Consider the following 20,346-nt stretch of genomic DNA (forward strand, 5'->3'; position numbering starts at 1 on the left):
TTCTGTTACATTAGAGACCTCAAAGCGAAGCAGTGAGTAATTTTCACAGCCTCACCATACTAACACACAAGCACCTTCAGGCTTTCTAAAGCACTGCTCAGAACTGGTTTAACCAGGGTTGGATTAAACCCATGGCCCCTAAGCACAGCTTGACTGTGCTGTGGGCAGAGCCTCAGAAAGAAGAGAAACTGCTGGTCTCACTCTGAGCCCATGAAAAGTAATGAAGCCCCATTTTCCCTGTGGGAAACAGCTCTGAGCTCCCTGTTCCAGCTGAGGAGCCACTGCTCAGCTGTGCCCTGAGGGCAGAGCAAGGGCACAGGGTGTGCGCCTCACCTGCCAGAGGGACCTGCTGGCACTCACCCCCCTGTGACCCCAGCCAGACACAAAATGCACACCCAACCACAGCTGCTGAGCCACGCTGACAGAGAGAATTTCTGGCTTTTGCTTCTCCTCGGAGTGCACAGAGCTTTAGACAGCACAGCTTCAAACCACAGAGCTCCGAAAAACAAAAACAGGATGTCTGCCTCTAAAGCTGCTGCTGTGTGTATTTTTGCTGAGACTGTGCTATCAGGGACCAGAGGCTGGTGTAATCTTTCAGTGCAGTCTATTGGTCAAATTCTCTTTCCTGATGGAAGGTTGAACTCTGGTGTGAATGACAGAAAATGTTGTCATGGCCAAGGGTTCATGTAATCACAATAAAAATAGAACCAGCTGGAGATAAAAAGAATTAAAATACTAAGTCTTAAAGTTATTGGGTTCTCCTTTACTCTTGCAAAACTCCAGTGATTCACTGATGGAGTCCCCTTCTGACTGTTCACCAGAGAATTTGAAATATTATGTGAGTAATTATGTCAGGCAGTGAGGCAGTCCAAACACTTCTTGCTAAAAATAGAACTACTCATCAACTGACTGAAATTAATACATTTGTGTAATCCATCAGAATTGATTAATCTCTAATACCATCATTTTTATTCAGCTTTGGACACCTCAGAAGCAGCCATTATAAACCAACAGAACTCTATGCAGGTCAGCAGCACATGGGAATTTTGGCCCCTGAGGAAATGGGCCAAAGATACTCAGCAAGAGCTTCAGGCAGCCACAGAGTTTTAATCTGAATATGATGCTTTTGTCCCCTGGCTCAGGATTTGTTCACATTTGTGCAGAGATCACAGAAACAAACACCATCCCAGCTGTCTAAGGGATCCAAAGCAGCTGTGCTCCAAAAGAAAGGTCCCTCAAGCTCCATTTTCCATCTTGCTGCCTGGTTTCACTGACACAAGGGCAGCTCAGCTTCTCCAGGCTTGCATGGACCACTCACATCAGAATTCCACTGGTGGATGCACCCACCATTGACATCTGAGCACTGCTGCAACACATTGAACCGGTTTGCTCTCAGTCAAACACCACCTTAAACAACAACATCAGCAGTTTTCAAGCAGCCTGGTGCTTGCTTGGCAAAACCCACCTGAGTTACTGAGATGTGAATCTGCTACACACGTGCAGATTGATGTGACAGAGCCTTGTCCAAGGCAATGAGGCTCAAGGGTAAGAAATCTATTTTCCTGGGATATCATTTGCCCTTCCCACACACTGGAGGGAATCTGCAAGAGCATGCGGCCTGAAGCAAAGCTTATGTCACCAGAGAGCATCTCTGCTGTCATCCATGCAGCAGAGCAGACTTGATGAGCATCTGTGATGTTCACATTACAGAAAACAACCCATAAAACAATACAGTTGTAGACCTGGCACCACATTTCATAATCAACACAGGAAGCTGAAAAATGACCAGTTACAGACTTTGAAATAAAGGTTTACTGCAGGATTGATTTTTTAGTTTAAAATACTTGCTGAAGGCAAACAAAACTTTAGCTTTTGGCAGCTCCTCAAAGTCAAACTTGAGTTCACAAAGTGCCTCACGTGAAACTGTCATCATTGTGGGATCCTGGCATGAACTGATATGTGAAAGCCAAGTTTTCACTTATTTTGCAAGTTGGGAAGGCTCACTGTGTGTTCATATGTACATATACACCCACACACTCCTTTTTGGCTGAATTTTACTCTTGGAAGTGTTTTTGTTTTATCATTGACTGCTTTTATGACTCCAGGATGAAGATTTGTTGGCATAATTGCGTGAAAAGCAGAAGCCATGCTGTTTTGCAAAGCTCACACACCAAAGCAAGGGCAGCACACACCAGGACTTACCTGCTTACACTTCTGCCAAAAGACAAGATAAATAATTACACTGAGTATTTCTAATATTAATGTGTGTGCCAGGAAAACAGTGTTAATATCTTACTGTTTGCATTGAAATTGGAAGTTTAAACCTGGATCCATAAATACGACGCTTTCTGTGCTTCTTTCATAAAGCTCATAGTTTAAAGAAGGAGACACTACACATTTCAGATCAAGAAGCAGCTTGACTCTAAAATGAATTCATCCTACTAGGTAAAAATACAGACACAAAAAAATGAGATGATCAGTGATAGAGGTGAAAACTGCTATGCTCAATTTAGATGCGGAAAACTAGATTAATTCATGTTTTGGCTTTGTTCTCACATGGCACCTTTATATCTGTAATTTCTGGCCTTATGTTTTCTGTACATTTGAAGTTTCTTACTAGTATTTAGAAGCTGTAATTTATACATATGTTTTTTATTGTGGGACTTAGGATGTAAAAATCCTTCATTTAGCAATTTCATTTGCAAGATCATTCTGTTTCTATGCACCTGAAATCCAGATCAAGAGGAATTAATGATTTCATAGTATATGACTTTAAACTGTGTAGTACAGTACTTAAAATCTCTCTGTATTTTAATTTCTTCTTTCACATGTTCATTTGATTACTTTTCTGCTACTCCTTATTTTCCACACAAGGCAGAAATGCATTTAAAAAACAATAGAAGCTAAAAATGCAGAGTTTTCACTATGAAAATTAAGTCACAATCCCACCATTTTTCATGCACTAAATGGTAGAAATAAGATTAGATCTGAGGGGGTTTTTGTTCTCAAATGCAAAACCCTTTGCTTGCACTGTGCCAAATGAAAAGAAGAAAAAAGATCAATTTGATAGAACAATTTAGAATTCGCTGATTTGAAAGCAAGGCCAATATGACATGTTGGGGAAATACAAGGACCAGGATATCCCATATGAAAGCACAGATACATCTGTATGAGTTCCATGGACAGAAATAAACATAGGATGTGAAAGAAACCCTCTTACAGGCAATCACACACAAAAACCCTCTTAAATGGAATCACATTGCTTTCAAATTCATCCTGAACACCACTGTGGATATTTTTCCCTATCTAAAGGCAAGCAATAATTTTTTTTCTTTTTTTTTTTTGCCTCAGCTAAAGCATTTTTCCAGTGCCAAGCCCGGATGTTCTCCTGCAAGAGTGATCCCAGGTGAGTTTTTCACCAACATTACCATAACATCCAAACATCAGCTAGACCTTCATGAGCCTGCTAACTCAAGAGATCTCCTCACCAGCATTATTTGTATCAGTTTCTGATGGGAGATAAAACATTGCTATGGCACCTGGATGTTCTGGTCCATCCAGGTCTTCCTTTGTGTTTTAATTTGAAATTTACATTTGAAATTTACTCCAGAATCCCCATGCCCAAAATAGGACATGTATTTTACAGGACAAAAGCACGAAGGTTACTCAAGATCCTGATAAAACACAATATAAAGTTGTCCTGCATGATTATTTTATTTCCAGAAATACTTGCTAAGCCAAGAAAAAGCAACAGCTCAGCAATTGCAGTGAACTCCCTGTTGGGGATTTTCTGTCCTGGACAATAACTTCACTTTCATGTTTGTGGAACATCATTTCCTTAAAAGTGTGCTTGCTTTATAAAAATATTACATGAGGTAGCCTTTCTGTTTTCTGGCTGTATCTATAAATGACTATTTCATTTAGGCGTCCAATCAATTTCTATTAGGACTGCTTTGGAACTTAACCTAATGGGGCAGCCTACAAGTATAAAACTGTCTGTAAAGCTCACAGCTCTCAGGAGCTGTTTCTGCTGCCTTAAAAAGTGGGAAAACAAAGACACCAAGACTGCAAGCCACCCACCACAGAGCAGTGCTGCTTTTCCAAGCATCTGGCTACTTCCACCAAACTTTAGGCTAAACCAGGAAATGTTCACGTTTAGTTAAACAAGATCAAACCCACAATCACTTCAAGAGCAGCCAGCCAGCCAAAGCACAGCTCTTACTCAGTGACAGGTGTCCCTGATTGTCAATGAGCATTTAAGGATGAGGTAAGAGCTGCTTCTCACTCACTGTGCCACATCAGATGCCGCTTGCAGCGGGGACTCCTCGGGTACCAGGTCAATGTCGTCAGTGAAGCTGCTGGCCCGTGACACGTCTGGGGTGTGCCCTTCCTGGCCTCTTCTCACTGCACAAAGGATGCAAAGAGATCATTGTACTTTATCTACAATCTACCAGCTCTTGCCATCGTACACACATTGTTCAAACACAAGGAATCTCTTTCAGGAAAGGTTTGTCTTCTTGAGGGTTGTCTCCCGCGAACAGAAATTCACCATGTGTGCAATATTGATGTGGGAAGGGCAATACAAACTATCATGTAGGGGGATACAATATAAGGAAATAAAGGTAGTACAGAAAGCAATCTTAAACCAATAAGGAGTTGCAGCTGAGCCAATTATTAGAGATTGGGAACGGGCCTGAGTTTACCAGGCCACACCTGTATTCAATAAGAAGAGTGTTATAAAAGAGTGGATTGGTGGGAACTGGAGTCAGTGGCTGCTGTGAGGACAAGGAAGAGTCAGTGCCTGGAGGAGCTGCCTACAAGAAACATCAAGGAGGTATGAAACTCTGGCAATATGGAACCCTTGCAATGAAATGACAACACTATCAGATTTCCATTTCCTCACTCAACACCATTTGATATGTACGCTTTAATACCTTCAAAACCATTATTTCAAATGCTATTATCACACAAACAATACTTGAAACCAAAGTGCTTTCTGGTCACTATAACCACCAGTGTTCCAAATTTCTCCTGTGAACCAGGAAGACTCAGGGGGTTGTATGTAGTCGGCTCTGCAGGATAACCATGGTGGACACAAGCTGTGCTGGAGTTTAGCCCATGTTCCAAGTGTTACAAAGGTACAAATTTCATTACAGATTTGGAAAACATGCAATGGCCAACTAATGAAGGAGTTCACTAAGATACTACAAAAATCAGAGAAGTGCAGCTAACCCTGTAAGTGGCAAAATCCAGTATTTTCTAAAGACTTCCATCTAATATAGGGCTGACTTCATCATATTTGTGTGGAGTACATGTACCTATCTTTCTAAGTTCAGATGCAGCAATATTCAAAAGCTATTTCTGCTGCAAGTTCTCTTCATTATCTTTTCCTGCATTAACTTGGTTCAAAAGCTATAAAGTGTATCTAGCCTAAGTTGCTCTGATCTAAAAGCAATTTCATTCATGATTCCTGGTGATCTAACAGTTTCTAGGAAGCTACCTATAAATTTGAATTCTGATCATCCTTGAACACGTAGCACGTGAGCTGACAGAGTCTAACTTGGAAAATGGATAGGATGACACATGCAAATTCAAGGGAGGCAAAAAAAAAGTATGTGTGGGTGAATCACTAAAATTAAGCATCAAAACAAGTAAAGACTAAATAGTGTCACTGGCCTATGTTGTGAAAACAACCCATGTGACAGAAATAAGAAACCTTGCCTCCTAGAAAATTAAATTGTTGAAATCTCCAGTTATTTCCAGAACAACACTTCAGCTGGATTTCATTCAAAGTCAAGGTAAATACTAAAAAGCCCACAACACCAGAGCTTGCTATTGGAAGAGCCATAACCCAGGAGGCAACGAATAAAATTGAAGTCCATGGAAAAGAATTATCAAATAGTGTAACTGAACACTGACAAAGGACATAAAATGACAAAGCTATTTTATTTCCCTCTGCTGCAGTAAATCACAAAATGTGTGTTTCCAAGGGAAACCCAAATCTTCCTGGCACTGGGAGCATGAACTTCTGTGCTCTCCCAGCACTGCTGAAACACTTTGGCTGTTCTAGAGGAGCTTTATTTTGTGAGACCTGCCAGTTCTGCATTTGTTCTGTAAGAGAACTATGTGGCCTCCTACTTTTCCAGAACAAGTCTTGAAACACACAGATCCCATATTTGAAGTATGGCCTTGGGAAGCACCAATCTGAACAAGTAACATGGCACATGATCACACCTGCAAAATTCAACTGGGGGAGCTTTGGCTTCAGCTACAGTAAGGTTTTCCTCACAGGAACTTAGCAAAACTTGGAATTGGGCCAAAGCAGAGCTAAACCACTGTGCCCATATAAGGCACATCAGATGAACAGGAAAACTCTGCTTTGCTATCAATTCCTGCTCCACAGAACTGCTGAAAGGGTCAGAGCAGGGCCTGGTTAACTCATGGCAGTTTGCCTCCTTCATAGCACTGCATAGATACTAAAGTTACTGCAGTGCATCTGCCATGAGAAGTCATAGGATTATATTTTAGTCCTGCCATTTGAGGGATTTGGTCTGTTATTGCTTTATCAAACTCCTCTGTGGCTCATCACACTGCTGTTTGCAATCTGCATCCAGGCACTCCCAAAGAGCCCAGAAAACCCTAAGTGTTCACATTTGGCTTGCTAGCTCTTTTTCTGAGAAGTTTTCCCTGCTGCAATGTGCCCCACAGCACATTAGCTCTGAGCAAGGGTGGATGAGAGCAGGAGCCAGGTTCCAAACCTTTGCATCCTCACCACTCCCATGCGCTGTGCTGAGCAGCTCTGCTGTTCCTGCAGGTGCACCTGGAGCCTGCCCCTGACCAGGGACCTTCTGCTGGGATGTGGGGAACCTCATACTGGGATTTAACAGCCTCTGCTTGGTTACCCACACAAGCAGGACAAGCTTCTGTTGTGCCTTTACATAAGGCACCCAAATTTTCCCTTTGGTGAGCACTGCTGTGATTATCTGCAGCAGTTTCGTTCCCCAAGGAGGGCACATTTCATTTGGAAAAAGACAATGATGTGATTGTGAATTCCACACAAACAGGAGGTTGTGTAACACATCCTCTGTAGTAGATTTTATCAGCAGAATGGAACTTGTGTACTTAACTCCCCAAAATTAAGTATTTGGGTCACGTCTTGGAGGTTGCCTCACTGCTTCCATGGTCAGATCCATGGACAGAACCATTTTTGCCATTTTGGTTGCAGACAAGATTTATCTCAAAAGTATACCGAGAAAAAAGAGCTGCTCACAGAAGTGCTGCTCTAATAGATCAAGATAAAGCAGAAATCACAGCTCTGAGACTGATCATATTTGGGTGGTGAGATTATGAGATTCCCCACTACTCTCAGAGCCACTTGACTCAATTCAAAGTATTAGTTTTGGAAAGTATTAAAGCTATCACCAGAGACTACATGTTTTAATCCATGCAACCCTAATAAAAATTGGTTAATACTGATTTCCCTCTATGCTTTTATAATTCATTCATTTTACATGTTTCTGCTTTAAAATATTAACACATGAGTAACATTTTCTGGTCCCTAAATGAATGCTAATGGTAAATGCATGTAATACATCATATTTTCTGCATATTTTCTGTCCTTTAAGTGACTGTCAGAACTGTGAGCAGTTATTTTCTTATTCAAAACATTCATTCTTGAACCAACTCAGTTCTTGCAGTTAACTCACTTTCCCTGAACTTCCAAAACTCATTTAGACAGCAATGTTCAGTCATAAATCAAAATTCCCAAAAAAATCACACTAAAAGGGACAATTTCTTTTTTAATGTCAAGAAGCCATAAGCTCCTGAGCAATAAAGTAATTCATAATAATCATTCATGATAGTGCTTTCACTTTGAGGAAATGTGGAGCATCATGATACATTCAACACATGGCAGTGATGCTTTCCAGAAATAAAACTCAAAGTTGTAAGGCCCAGCTACTACAGATGGTAGTTTGTAGCAGCTGCAGCTCAAGCCAGAACAACTCTGTCTTCCCTCTCTATATTTATTTTCATAAGTTGTCCTTGTCCAAACTGACTTTATGGGAACTAATGCCCTACATTTGATGCTGCAGAGTACTAAGCAGGGGAGGCAAGGAAATATGAAGAGGGAAAAAAAAGAGGATCCATCCCTCCCTTCCATGTGTTACTACTTAGAGTATGAAGAAGCTGTACCGGTTTCATAATAAAATATATAATATTTCATGAGCATGAAAAGTTGGAAGCAGCAACTTGAAAATAAAGAATAGTATCTAGCACACTACAATAAATTCCAGTGATGCCACAAACCCAGAGAGCCCTGAAACAGAGCAATTGATTAAATCAAACAGCAAAAAAGAAAGTTAAGTTTCATATACTTTTAATTTCTAAAATGATGAAGTCATAAAATAAACACATCAAAGCATAATCCAGATGTATTTTTTGTAATGCTGTTTGGCTTTATCTAACCTTTGAGTCCTTATCTATATTCCACCAACTTCTGATGGGGAAAATTATGGGGAAAAGGCAAGCTCCCAAATTAGAAATGCAGCAGCAAACATGACTGCACTATTGTGGTCACTCCCAAACAGACAATGTCTATCAACAGCAGGACAGAATAACAAGGAGGATGTTGCATTATCCTCTTCTCAGATAAAGAAGGTGAAATAAAATCAGGTCTCTGTTCCTTCAGTGCCACTGTCTCCTCATCCCTTTCAGATCAGCAGCTGTTAAAACCCTCTCTCATAATGCCAGGCTGCTCTACTCAGTGCCATAAGTACACAGGACATAAATATATGATTTAATTTCATCTGTAAGGATGCATCCTGACAGAAAATCCCTAGGATAACCATGCTTCCTTTATCTGCAGGGATGAACAGCCTGTGAGATCACACTGCCGTGTCTTGTCTGCTCTCCTGTGTCAGGAACTTGTACCACCTCACTAAAAATATTGTATTTGTAAAGATGCACAGAGGCAAACTGGTTTGGGGCTGAGACTGGGACATCTCCAAATCCTCATTTTCCTCAGAAGAATAAAGGAAAGGCAACAGTTAACAAAAGCCCAGAGGCCTGGAAGTGTCTGACACCTCAACACCAGCCTGCTTTTATAAACCTCTTCAGCTTGCTTTTGGTATCATTCATCTCAGCAGACAAATGGCATTCAAGCTCCTCTGAGGAGTCATGTTGTAATAACACAGTAAAACAGAATTAGCATGAAGTGAGTAATTTCTTTACCAAAATTATAAAAGCTTTTCTTCATTACCATGTGAAGCTACAGGAGTGTCAGGAGGAGTGTACTCAGTACTATTCCAAATAAAGATATTTTACTTTAATTTTATGTAAAACTTACAAATCTGAGCATCTGAGGCTGTGATTTTACATCCTTACTACACATTCAAATGTAAGCCATCTGCAAATGCCACATGCTCACACTGTCCCATACACAACTCTTAGAGCTACGAGTACAATTAAAAAAAGCACAGGCTACTTTCTGTACCTAATTAGGCAGTTAAATTTATTATCATCATTCAAGATGTGGCTGATTTAAATTCAGGGCAATGCACAAGAATTGCATTTTGCCCCCAAAACATCTGCAGAATCACACCAAAACTAATTAAGCAGTGGTTTGCAAGGAGAATAGAAATAAAAGAACATCTCAAAAGCTGAATTGAGGAATAAGAATGAATTCGTATTTGCTGCAGACACATTGCTAACTCCATGCAAAAAGTGCTGAGCACTCTTCCTGCTGTAGTTACAGGCTGGGCTGCAAGTGTTTTAGATAAACTTCAACATCTGGTTTCCTGTGTATCTGATTTGAAACAATCAGCACTCAAAATGCACTAATGCTGCCTTTATTTGTTGTACATTCTTTCGTTTAGATAAGCCTGCAGGCCAAATTACACACTGCCTTACAGCCCCTGGAACTCAATCACTCATTACAGGGCTGGTGGGACAGCACAGGGATGTAAATGAACACCAACACATCACTGAAAATCACAAGGGCATGTAGCACTGGAAAAATGCATGTAGTTCTGGATAACAGGAGGAGAGAAACAATTAAACATACTCTGGAATGCACATGAGGATGGGTTATCTACCCAGCTGCCTGAACATCATTTTCAGACCTAGCTCAGAAGAATGTAATGAGGAGGAAAAAAGAAGAGGAGGAAAAAAAGAAGAGGAGGAAAAAAAGAAGAGGACTGCTTTTTTTCTTATGAAAGCTCTTTCTTCAAAAGATACACAAAAAAGTGGACTTCTAAACTCCTTCAAGTCCATATGGGTGATGTGGAGGGTATGAGTGAGTAGAGTCTGGCAAAGAGGTTGCAAAACACATTTTCTTTCTGGGCTGGGAAGGGAAGCACCAGAGATACCCACAGAGTGAATTGCACAGTAAATATATTATTGATATAGGACAACCTCCAGCCAGAGGATAACCTGCAATGACTGCAATGATTTCAGAAGGCTGAAGAATTGCTTTTTTAAGCTATACTATATTATAATATACTACACTACACTCAAACTATACTCAAGAAAAACCTGTGACCCTTACTAGACAGTCAAGATACAACTTTGACCTAATTGGTCAATCAGTCCCAACAAACACCAGCAGAGTCCAATTAACAAATCCCTTTTGGTAAACAATCTCCATAACACATTCCCCATGTACCAAACAACAGGAGCACCAAGTAGAGATAAGAATTGTTTTCTCTTCTCTCTCTGAGCTTTCCCACTGTCTTCCCCAGGAGAAATCCTGGGAGAGAGAATTCTGTCTCTCTGTTCAAAGAGTATGTGAATACCACTGTATATTGATTAATAGCCATTAAATTGTAGATATATTATTTAATAGCTATTAAATTGTGCCTCGTGACTGCAGCAGGAGGATTATGACAGCAGGAAAAACACAGAAAAGAGCTGCTCGTCATGATCTCCTGAGGCCCAAATGCTGCCATAGCTGGTCCAGGAAGGATGTGACAAGGACACCTTTGGGGAAGCATCTAATCAGATAAATTATATTCAAATGATGCCAAGAGAGCAAAGTTTTTCAATATTCTACAGCAAACTATTTTGACAAGCATTTCTTTAGTCTCTTAAGACTTAGCCTGTTTCTCTTGCTTATCTGACACAATCCTTGTGCCCACAACCACTTTTAACATGTTTTTGAGCTGGAGATACCATCTACACCTTGTGAATATGTTCAGACATCAGCTCTCCAAGACCAAATTCAAATCAACAATGATTTGATGCATTTAACTTTTTAAGGCTGGAAATACCTGTCTGTTCATTCAGTTATTCTGAAGAACAAAATGTACAGCAATAACAGTGAAGAAAAATAAGACAAAAATAGCTTTCAAAGTGATCCTTCTTCACTGCTCGCCTTTTTTTTTTTATTTTTAAGGACAAGAAGAACTTGATCTTAAACTGAAACAATTAATAGTCAGTGAAATGTAATTTGGCAGCTTGTTAGCTCTGCAGGGAGAGCTCTTAACACATAGGGAATGTATCATGTAATATAAATATATAGAGTTACATTCCATTATGGGATTCAGAACTGCCATTATAGTAAAAGTGTTTATTTTAACAAGGAAGTACAGTTTTAGTGTGGCTATTAGAGAAAATAAACCAGTCTGAAAACATTTTTATTTTTCATGACTGTTAATGGTCAAAGCATACAAACTGCACTGGAGTAAAACCAGAAACATCTTCTGAATTGTTGTCAATGTTTCGACTCTAAAGAACACAAAACCCAGTTACTGTAATTACAATGAAATATGCCACAATTATTTGTTGGTCCTATGCAGTTCTTGCCCTCCCACAACTGAATCCTTGTAGAACAATTTCCCTGTTTACTAGTGTTGATCATGAGTTCAATACATACAATATTGTTACCAACCTGCCTGTTCCACACCAAAAAAAAAAAAAAATCCGTAAATTATAGTAAATCTTAATAGTAGAAGAGATAATTCCATGTTTTCCTTAAGCTCAAAACAAGCTCAACAAAAAAATCCACAGCTGTTGACTACACTAAATGAAAACTATTCCTAACTAAAGCTTCAGTTGTTATTTCATACATTCCAGGTATAAAGAAACATTTTATGGGAGTATTCCCTACTTCAAATATATTTGCTGCAAATATTTTTATTTTTTTAATCTTGAATGTGACAATATTTTAGGTAGGGCAGTAATTTGAGTAAAAGTCCAAGTTACAACTGTTAAAAAGAGAATTCAAAGCAGCCATTGTAATGTGTACCCGATACTTTAAAAATTTTGACTGACAGACCTTCAGACCATAGAATTCAAACTGAAACATCTTATAAGCACAAACCCCCCCTTTAAGTTATCTTCCTAGAAATGCTGCACATTAACCAAAAATCCCATTTTATTTAAAATTAAATTAATGGGGTCCTCAATTCTGTACTTCAGGGGTCAGTCGGGAGTCAGGATGTGCATGCTTTATTAATGCTACATTCCAACTTCCTCATGTTGCTTATTCAGAACTTTAATTACAAACATTTTCTAATGGAAGAGCTTAAAAATAGTCTAATGAAATTGTTAGGCTTTTGCTGCTACCATTAAAATTCAAGTGCTTTGAAACTCAGATTCTGAGAAGACCCAGAATAATTACATCTTCTACACTCCCAACAGTAATCTAAAAATTCATATGGGAAGGCAACAGTGATATTTAAAAGTGAGACACAACCCTGAGGTGGAACACACCTAAAGTCTCTCTTTACTGATGCCATTGTGGAGATACATTTGAATGTGCCCTGCAGCTCTTGGGACAGAGGCAGCAGGCCATGGCTTTTCTGTGACAGTGAGAGCCACGGAGATGGCACAAAGCCCTTCTCTCCCTCCTCCAAGGGACCTGCACAAGGAGGGTGGAGAAGTTTCATCAACACCAGATTTCAAGAGCATTCATCTGGATGAATGCTGAATTTCAGGAGTGACTTGACTGAGATCAGCATCTTCAGGGAAGGGAGATATTGGACAAGTTACAGCAGATGTGTGTTTTCTTACCCCATAAGCCCCATTACAAGGCTTTGGTTCTATCCAAGCTTCTTTAAACCACATCTCTGAGGTCTGAGAGACAAAATCAACTTTGCTATGTGTGAAAGTAACAAGGCCCAATTCTCCTTCTTAGTGCTATTCAGCTTAATATTTATCACACTCCTAATTCTTATTTTTATATAAACACACCATTACAGGTGTTGAACCCTAACAGAGCCATCAGGGGAAAACCCAACTTCCTGATACCATCCTGATTTCCAACCAAACAATTTTAACACCATCATAAAAAGGTCATTTGGCTTCTAATTCATCCATCCATCCAAATCCATTCATTTTCTATTCAACATCCAACATTAATTGTTTTAGACTCATTTGCCAGGATGACAGAAATTGCAAATGTTTTTAGGACAATCTGCTTTGTGTCACTGACCAACCAAAGACGCTCTGCTATCTCTTGGCAGGCAAACCCTTGCAGAATATTCCCTTCCACTTTCTGTGGCATTAAAGATTCAGATACCACTCAGTGTCATAATTCAGGTGGAGAATCCAAGCAGTGAATTCCAAGCTCCCTCTTGTCCTATATCTACTACAATCATATCATAACTGGAATAAAAATTTCTCTAGAATAACTTTGTTAGAGCACTTGGATATTTTTCTTTTTTGATTGTAATAACTCACAGAAAATTGTTAAGTTGCTGTTTCAAGTAAGCCAACAAACCCATTTGTGTCTGAAATAAGAGATCAAACAAGACTGAGCTTCTTTTTGTCCAGGAAAATGAATATTTAAGACTTCTCAAGTAATCATTCAGTAGTGACTTAAAGCAACAATTTCACTTCATCTCTTAAAAGTGGACAGAATGATAATTCATTACAGATGTGCATCTATCTTTTTTGGTAGGTGTGTTTAGGGGGTAGTAGGATTCCATGGCCACCCAGATGCAGAGTACAAGCCATCCCAGGAGGATATGTACCACTGCTGAGACAGAAAAACACCCAGCTGGATTGGCCTAATATCAGATAACAACAGACAAAGAACTGTTTGACTGCCTTGTCTGCAGCTGAGGTGAAGAGCAGATGCTCAAGGACAGGACAAACACACAGTGCTGCCTTCACACAGAACTCCCTATGGGCTGCACTTTCCAGGACTGAGGTGGCATCCAGGGATCCTTGATGGGGCTTCTGACACAATAAATTTGTTCCCATGGCGTTCAGAAAACATCACAGTTTGTTTACACTGATTTAGTGCAGATCTGGATGCTCACTTGCCCAGTGAATGGAATATTCATGCAGTGTCCTCCAACACTGTTAATATTGCTGCAGGGACAAAACAAATGCAACACTAGTGAAGCAGCATGCCACAGCCCTAGAAAGGTAAGATCTAAGCAAAATTAATTTCATTCAAATAAACTCTCAGAGAAAGGTGTTACAGACTCTGGAAATAGCAGAGGCACAGCCCAATTAAGAGGTAAATTACTGCTCTGGGGAGGATAATGCAAAGACTCCTACTACAGCCCCAAATCATTGAGATCCAAGACTGTCACTGGCATTCAGAGCTCTAGCAGCACAAATGTTTCACCCAAGGATTTGAGAGATTTGGTTTCAGATCAAAAGGGAGAAATTAATGCCTTGTTCCCCACCTCCTCCTTCCTTTCCACTGATGCTAATTTGCAGTTATTCCCTTATTCTGAGCACTATATTTTGCTATTGGGGACACCTCTCAGATGTCCCCCAAACTGTGCTTTATGAGTTTCCTTTGCTATAAAGGTTTTAGTGTTCCCTTATCCACATTTGGATAAGGCCCTTTCCCTATCTGGGAGTCAGATTGAAATGGGTTGGAAGTTGCAACTGGCTGGAACACTTGGTGGGTGTAAAGTTCTGACCATTTCTGGTTTTGCAAATGTGATGATGGGGTTTGCTTGCATGGCACAGAATCATCTCCTCAATGCCCTATCTCTCCCAGCACAATTTCTTCAGACAGCTGGCAGAGGAGTTAAGATAAATGCTGGAAAAATCCATGACAATTCCATCTTGGGCAGAGAAAAACTGCCTGGCCCAGGCAAAGCAGCAGCAAAATGCAGGGAGGAAAAGGGAAGACTCTGGATGTGTCACAGCACCCTAGGAAATGGCAACACACTAAAATCCCATTCAGTGCTGAGAGGGGAGATGTGGAAACGAAAGAGGAAATAGAAGACAGCATCAGAGCTCCTTAAGAAGCCTTATTTTGAATTAAATTTTTTCAAAAAATTAGAAATAAAGTTGCTCAATTTTATTTTTTTATTAGAAATCACTATTGAAACAGCCCCTTAAGTGACTCCAACTTAAATTGCCTCACTCTCCAATTATAAGAGAAGTCCAGAAGTATTTCAGCTCAGGCTCTTTCCACTTCAACCAGTTCACATCCAAGACTGGCAGACACTAATGCATTAATTTATCCAGCAAAGAACACTCTTACTCTTTTAAGGAGACTACAGAAGATGACAGCAAATACTGAAAGTTGAGGTCTTTACCAGGCAGAAGCCCCACAAAAGCCATCATGACCTTACCCAAGTAGATCTCTAGCAGCTAAAAGTGACTTTGCTCATCTGATTTGTCAACAGACCTAACTGTGCTATCAATGTGACTTTACCTCATTAGAAACAGCGCAACCACAGAACTTCCAGAGATCCCATTTCTCCAGGAGAAAAAATCCAAACCAGAAAAGCAACAAGACCCTATTTAACACACTTTATCATGGTCAGGCAAGCTTGAATGTATTTTTTGCATGCTTTCTGCTCATCAGGATTTTCAAATTGTATTGCATTATAAAGCCTTCAGCTGCTGGACCCCTGCATACACAAAAAACTAGTGCACACACTCTGTCCTCTGTCCTTTACAAGGTTATAGGAACAGGAGCCAACCTGAGCCCTTCACAGAAACAGCAAGAGAAACTTGTAGGCTTTATCTTGGGCTGCCCTTGGTCCAGGACAGCTCATTTAGCACAAGCTAATCTTGGATAGACCCAGGTCAACCTGACCTGAAAGGATCTTAATTGGGTTAGTACAACCAGCTCTGGATATCCCATTGCCATGGTCTGATTCACCCCATTAAAAACAGCATGAAAAAGCCACCATCAGCAAGCATTGGCATTGTGCTGCTTAAGGTTTGTTGGGGTTTTTTACAACTGGAATCGAGTTCTGAGAGCTCAGAACAGTATAAGAGTTAAAGGAACACAAATAGACCCAAAGGGTCAGACCCTTGCTGCAGTTTACATACTCATGAGGCAGATCCAGGACAAGGCTGAGTGCAAGCCAGAATTCCAGGAATTAGTTATCAGAATGGTATTACAAATGTTCTCCTCATAATTCACCTTATCCAAAGGGGAAGAACATATTCTTCTCCTTTTACAGGGGACATTAGGTCCATGTCAGCAAGAATTAAAGAAGGAAAATCCAGGAGCCTTTTTTTTCCTTTATGGTGGATTGTCACTATTACAGATGAAAAAGACTAAAACAAGATCTAATTAAAATAATACACTGTTTTAAAAGCCATCAGCATTGCTTTATATTCCCAAGCTGGCTACTTTCTGGTGTGTTTGATACAACTAATCACACCTCTATTCTTTCCATAACACAAAACAGGAGGTGCCATAAAGGAGTTTAACCCATATGAGCATGGAAGGGAAAGTAGGAAAACTCCCTAAAAGAGAGGGTAAAGGAGGGAGGAAGGGGTATCCCAGAAATTCATCAACCTCCCCCACTTCTGTGGGCTTTACCACAGAGAAATTCCCATAGAAATTATGGCCAGGTCACCTGGGATACTCAATGCAAAGTTCTCTTCTTCTCTCTAAGATGAAAGAGCTTTTTCCAGAGACAGTTACTCATTGTTTCCAAAGTGGTTCTCTTAAAAATATATATGTCCTTTTGCAAGTGAACATGATTGATATTTGAAAAAAAAAAAAATTGAGTTTTTCCAGCTTCCCTAGTAAAGAAGGAATGCATTGTCAACACAAAACATTGTCTAAATACATGTTATTCTTCCATGTCTCTTCCTCTGAGTGGCTCTTTAACAATGGTTTCCATTTTATCAGTATTACTGTCCAAGTCATTCTTGAGTTTTATTTAACAGAAAATTCTGCTAAAAACAGCTATCAATAGCTATCCATAAAAGTCCAACACCCCAATTCTGCAGGAAAGCCTAAAACTTTTAACCAAAACCAGTCCTAGATAATTGGCTGAAGCTTTTTACAGCCTCAAAAATTTATTCGTAATTTAACATTGCATTCTGTCAAAAAAGTAACAAGGTCAAAGTGTTTCATCAGTTGTAGTCAAGCAATGCTAAACAGCTCAGAATTTGGCCCAATTTTAATCAATACAAATAAACAGTATTACTCACTTGGGAATTTATTAACTCTGATCAATAGATTTCATACAACAGCTGCACAAAATCAGCCAGCAATGCAACCTATACAGAACACTGCAAATATTTGCTCATTGGGAAATTACTGTTGTTTCCTTTTCTCTTTCCAAAAGATAACAGTATTGCAAAACATGATTTAGCCAAGTATTCCAATGCTAAAGGTGCACTGGTTGTATGTACACAGCAGATTACTGGACACTCCAAAACTGAAGGGGAATCAGTTCCAGATGTTTTCTACTGATTAAATTCAGCCCCAGCAAGGTTAAGCAAATGACAAGCAGCTGCTTTTCTTTTTTGCCATAGTCATGAGAAATCCCCTTAGAGTTCTGAGTGAAACTGGCAGACAGCTGGGTGCAGCACCTTTTTTCCCCTGAGTTTTCATGATTAACAGAGACTGTGAGCAGCCTCCAGAGCAATGAACTCTTTCCCCCTCCAGTCCATCAGGTTTTATGCAGATAAAAATTAAAAGGAAAAAGCTCAAAAATAAAAACAAGCAAACAAATATTCTTTTTAAATACCCCAGTGATGTAAATCCCAAACCACAGCCCCACTCACTGCACACACTGCTGTTTCCTGAAGTTAAAGTGGAACTAAAGAAATATTAAGGTGTCACTAAACCAGGCCATGGCTCAATGCAACACTGGTATCACCTTTATGACCCATCACTCCAAACAGGGCAGAAACACTTTTTATCATGCACAGAGATTGACACAAAGCTTTACTTCTTAGGCTTGTCTCCTATTTATCCTCAGCCATTCAGAGGTTTTATTTCCACACCTGATGGGATTAAACTGAAATAAAGACATTTTGTGTGTGTCCTTAAGCAAACTGACAGGTCAGATTTTCCATCCCAGCATTTATGCTGAGCAGGGCAAGGAAGCATTTTTCAAAGCACAGAACTTCCAAATTCTTTCCAAGGCAAATATTCCCATGGAGCTGTGGTTGGGGAGATCTGGGAAGAACAGCACACAAGCCTAATGTCAAAATTATTTCCCGAGCACTGTCTGTGACTGCAGAGAGCTTGCTGTGCAAAGAGACACATCAAGCAAAGTAAAACTGCTTAGAAGTGGCTACACCTGGCTACTTCAACAGGGAGCAAAACCAAAATAAATGGAACACTCAGCCTTTTCTTCTCTATTTTTCTACTAATGGTTATTATATATGGACACAGCCCCCTCCAAAGAACCAGTGTTTATTTTGATTCTAATTATAGAATCTTTTAAGCATTCCCAGCTGACATACAACAGAAGTAAGCAAAATACATGATTTTCAAGGCATTAATTCACTTGGAGGAAAAGCATATTTTAAGGAGCAGTAAAATTGTATGTACTACTCCACCACCCAAGTAAAACCAGTTTAAAAGGCTGTAATTTTTTGTTCATGGTGCCCTCATCTTCTACAATAATGTTTTGCCATTTCCACCAGAAAAAAAACCAAATTTTTGTGGCTAAAATGTAGCTTTACATTTTAGATTAAATCACATCATATTTCCGCCACAGAGCATTCGCTACATTTGCTGCAAAAATCAGCTTCTCTTGCAAAAGCTGCCATCCCTGATTACCACTCCTCCTTGTTTATGCTGAGGATAAACAACTGTGCAGGCCCGTGTTTAATCCCGCATTGACTAATTGCATTCTCCACTTCTGTAATGCTGTGTCAGTCTAAAAACACTTCATCAACAATTAGGACTCACAAAATCTGCGTGACAGAGACAAGACTTACATTCATGGAACAGATGATGCAACCCAAGCACAGCGAGTTAATTGTCTGCCCGAGGTCACCCCCAGAATCTGTAACAGAATCCAGGAATTCAGCCCTCCCTCCTCAGCATGGGATGAGACTCAAAACCAACACAAGGATTCCAGCAGAGATGGAATCTCCAAGATGTGCTGGAACCTTTGTCACTGCCTTAGATCCTCGCTTTTAACCGATTTATTTTGTGGAAAAGGGTTGGAGACAGAAGCTGACAATTCTGGGCTTTTTTACAAAACCAGAACACACAAAAAAAGGGCAGAAATGCAGTAAGTCATCCTTACTCCCATTAAGAAGTACCTGCTTCTTACCTTCAGTAAAAAGGCCCCATGTTGGCTCAAAAATGTCAAAAATGCCTTCACTTCCATGCAGTCACCAGGGAACTGCAATGAGCCTCGCAGCCTACAGCATAAAGCTGTATGTGTGTCACCACTGGTCCAAATTGGGATCCCCCCCTCTCCCTGTTTCCCTTTTCTCATCCACTGCATTGCATGGATATGTGCCTTGCAGACTGAAATTAAATTACTGCAGTTTGAAGGTTGGGTTTTGGTACTTTAGACCACAATGTTCCATTTCCACACTGGAGTGAGACTGTTGCTGCCTCCCTGAGCAAAAAGATGGAATTCTCAAGTGGTCATAGTGAGAAAAATCCAAACTGCGTAGCACATCCTTATCTGTGCTTTTAAGGGTTAATTTAACAGAAAATACAGCTAAAAGCAGGTCTCAATAGCTATCTATAAAATTCCAACACCCCAATTCTGCAGAAAGACTAAGATTTTTAACCAAAGCCTCTCCTAGATAACCTGCAAAGATTTCCATCTCATGTTCCAGAGACTGTTTTCCCAGACAACCTTAATTTATATTTCAGCTCCCCATTCCCTGCTACACAAGCTGCAGGATGATTTTTAATATCAAAGTAAGTTAACTAATTAGAAAAATCACAGCCTTGAGCAGGTTTCCTCCATAAAGAGGGAAACCTCAAATCCCAATTTCCCTTTTTTCCTACTCTCTCCAAGGCTGTTCTTGCTTCCCCAAAATGGTTTGGGCCACCTGACCCCCAGGCAGGGCTGGGATCCCAACACATCCCTCAGGACCACGAGTCAGGGACTCATTTTTTCCACACTGTGGGATTGCATGCCATAGTCTGGTTAATAGACAGGCCATCAGGCCAAGCAGCTGCTGGATATCCAAAGTGTG

The 20,346-nt window shown here is 40.1% G+C and overlaps 1 protein-coding gene across 1 annotated transcript in view; it reads right to left on the reverse strand.

The window, feature by feature from the left end:
• The window catches only part of LOC131082426 (potassium voltage-gated channel subfamily KQT member 1-like), a 400,826-nt gene that overhangs the window by 329,474 nt on the left and 51,006 nt on the right, over window positions 1-20,346 (reverse strand). The window contains exons 11-12 of the mRNA XM_058022324.1: window positions 4,290-4,404; window positions 2,203-2,214 (exon numbers count right to left, since the gene is read on the reverse strand). Of these exons, the coding sequence (XP_057878307.1) occupies window positions 2,203-2,214; window positions 4,290-4,404 (127 nt within the window). The remainder of the gene's footprint in view (window positions 1-2,202; window positions 2,215-4,289; window positions 4,405-20,346) is intronic.

This window comes from Melospiza georgiana, chromosome 4 (genome assembly GCF_028018845.1).
Source record: "Melospiza georgiana isolate bMelGeo1 chromosome 4, bMelGeo1.pri, whole genome shotgun sequence".
Taxonomy (NCBI): Eukaryota; Metazoa; Chordata; class Aves; order Passeriformes; family Passerellidae; genus Melospiza; species Melospiza georgiana.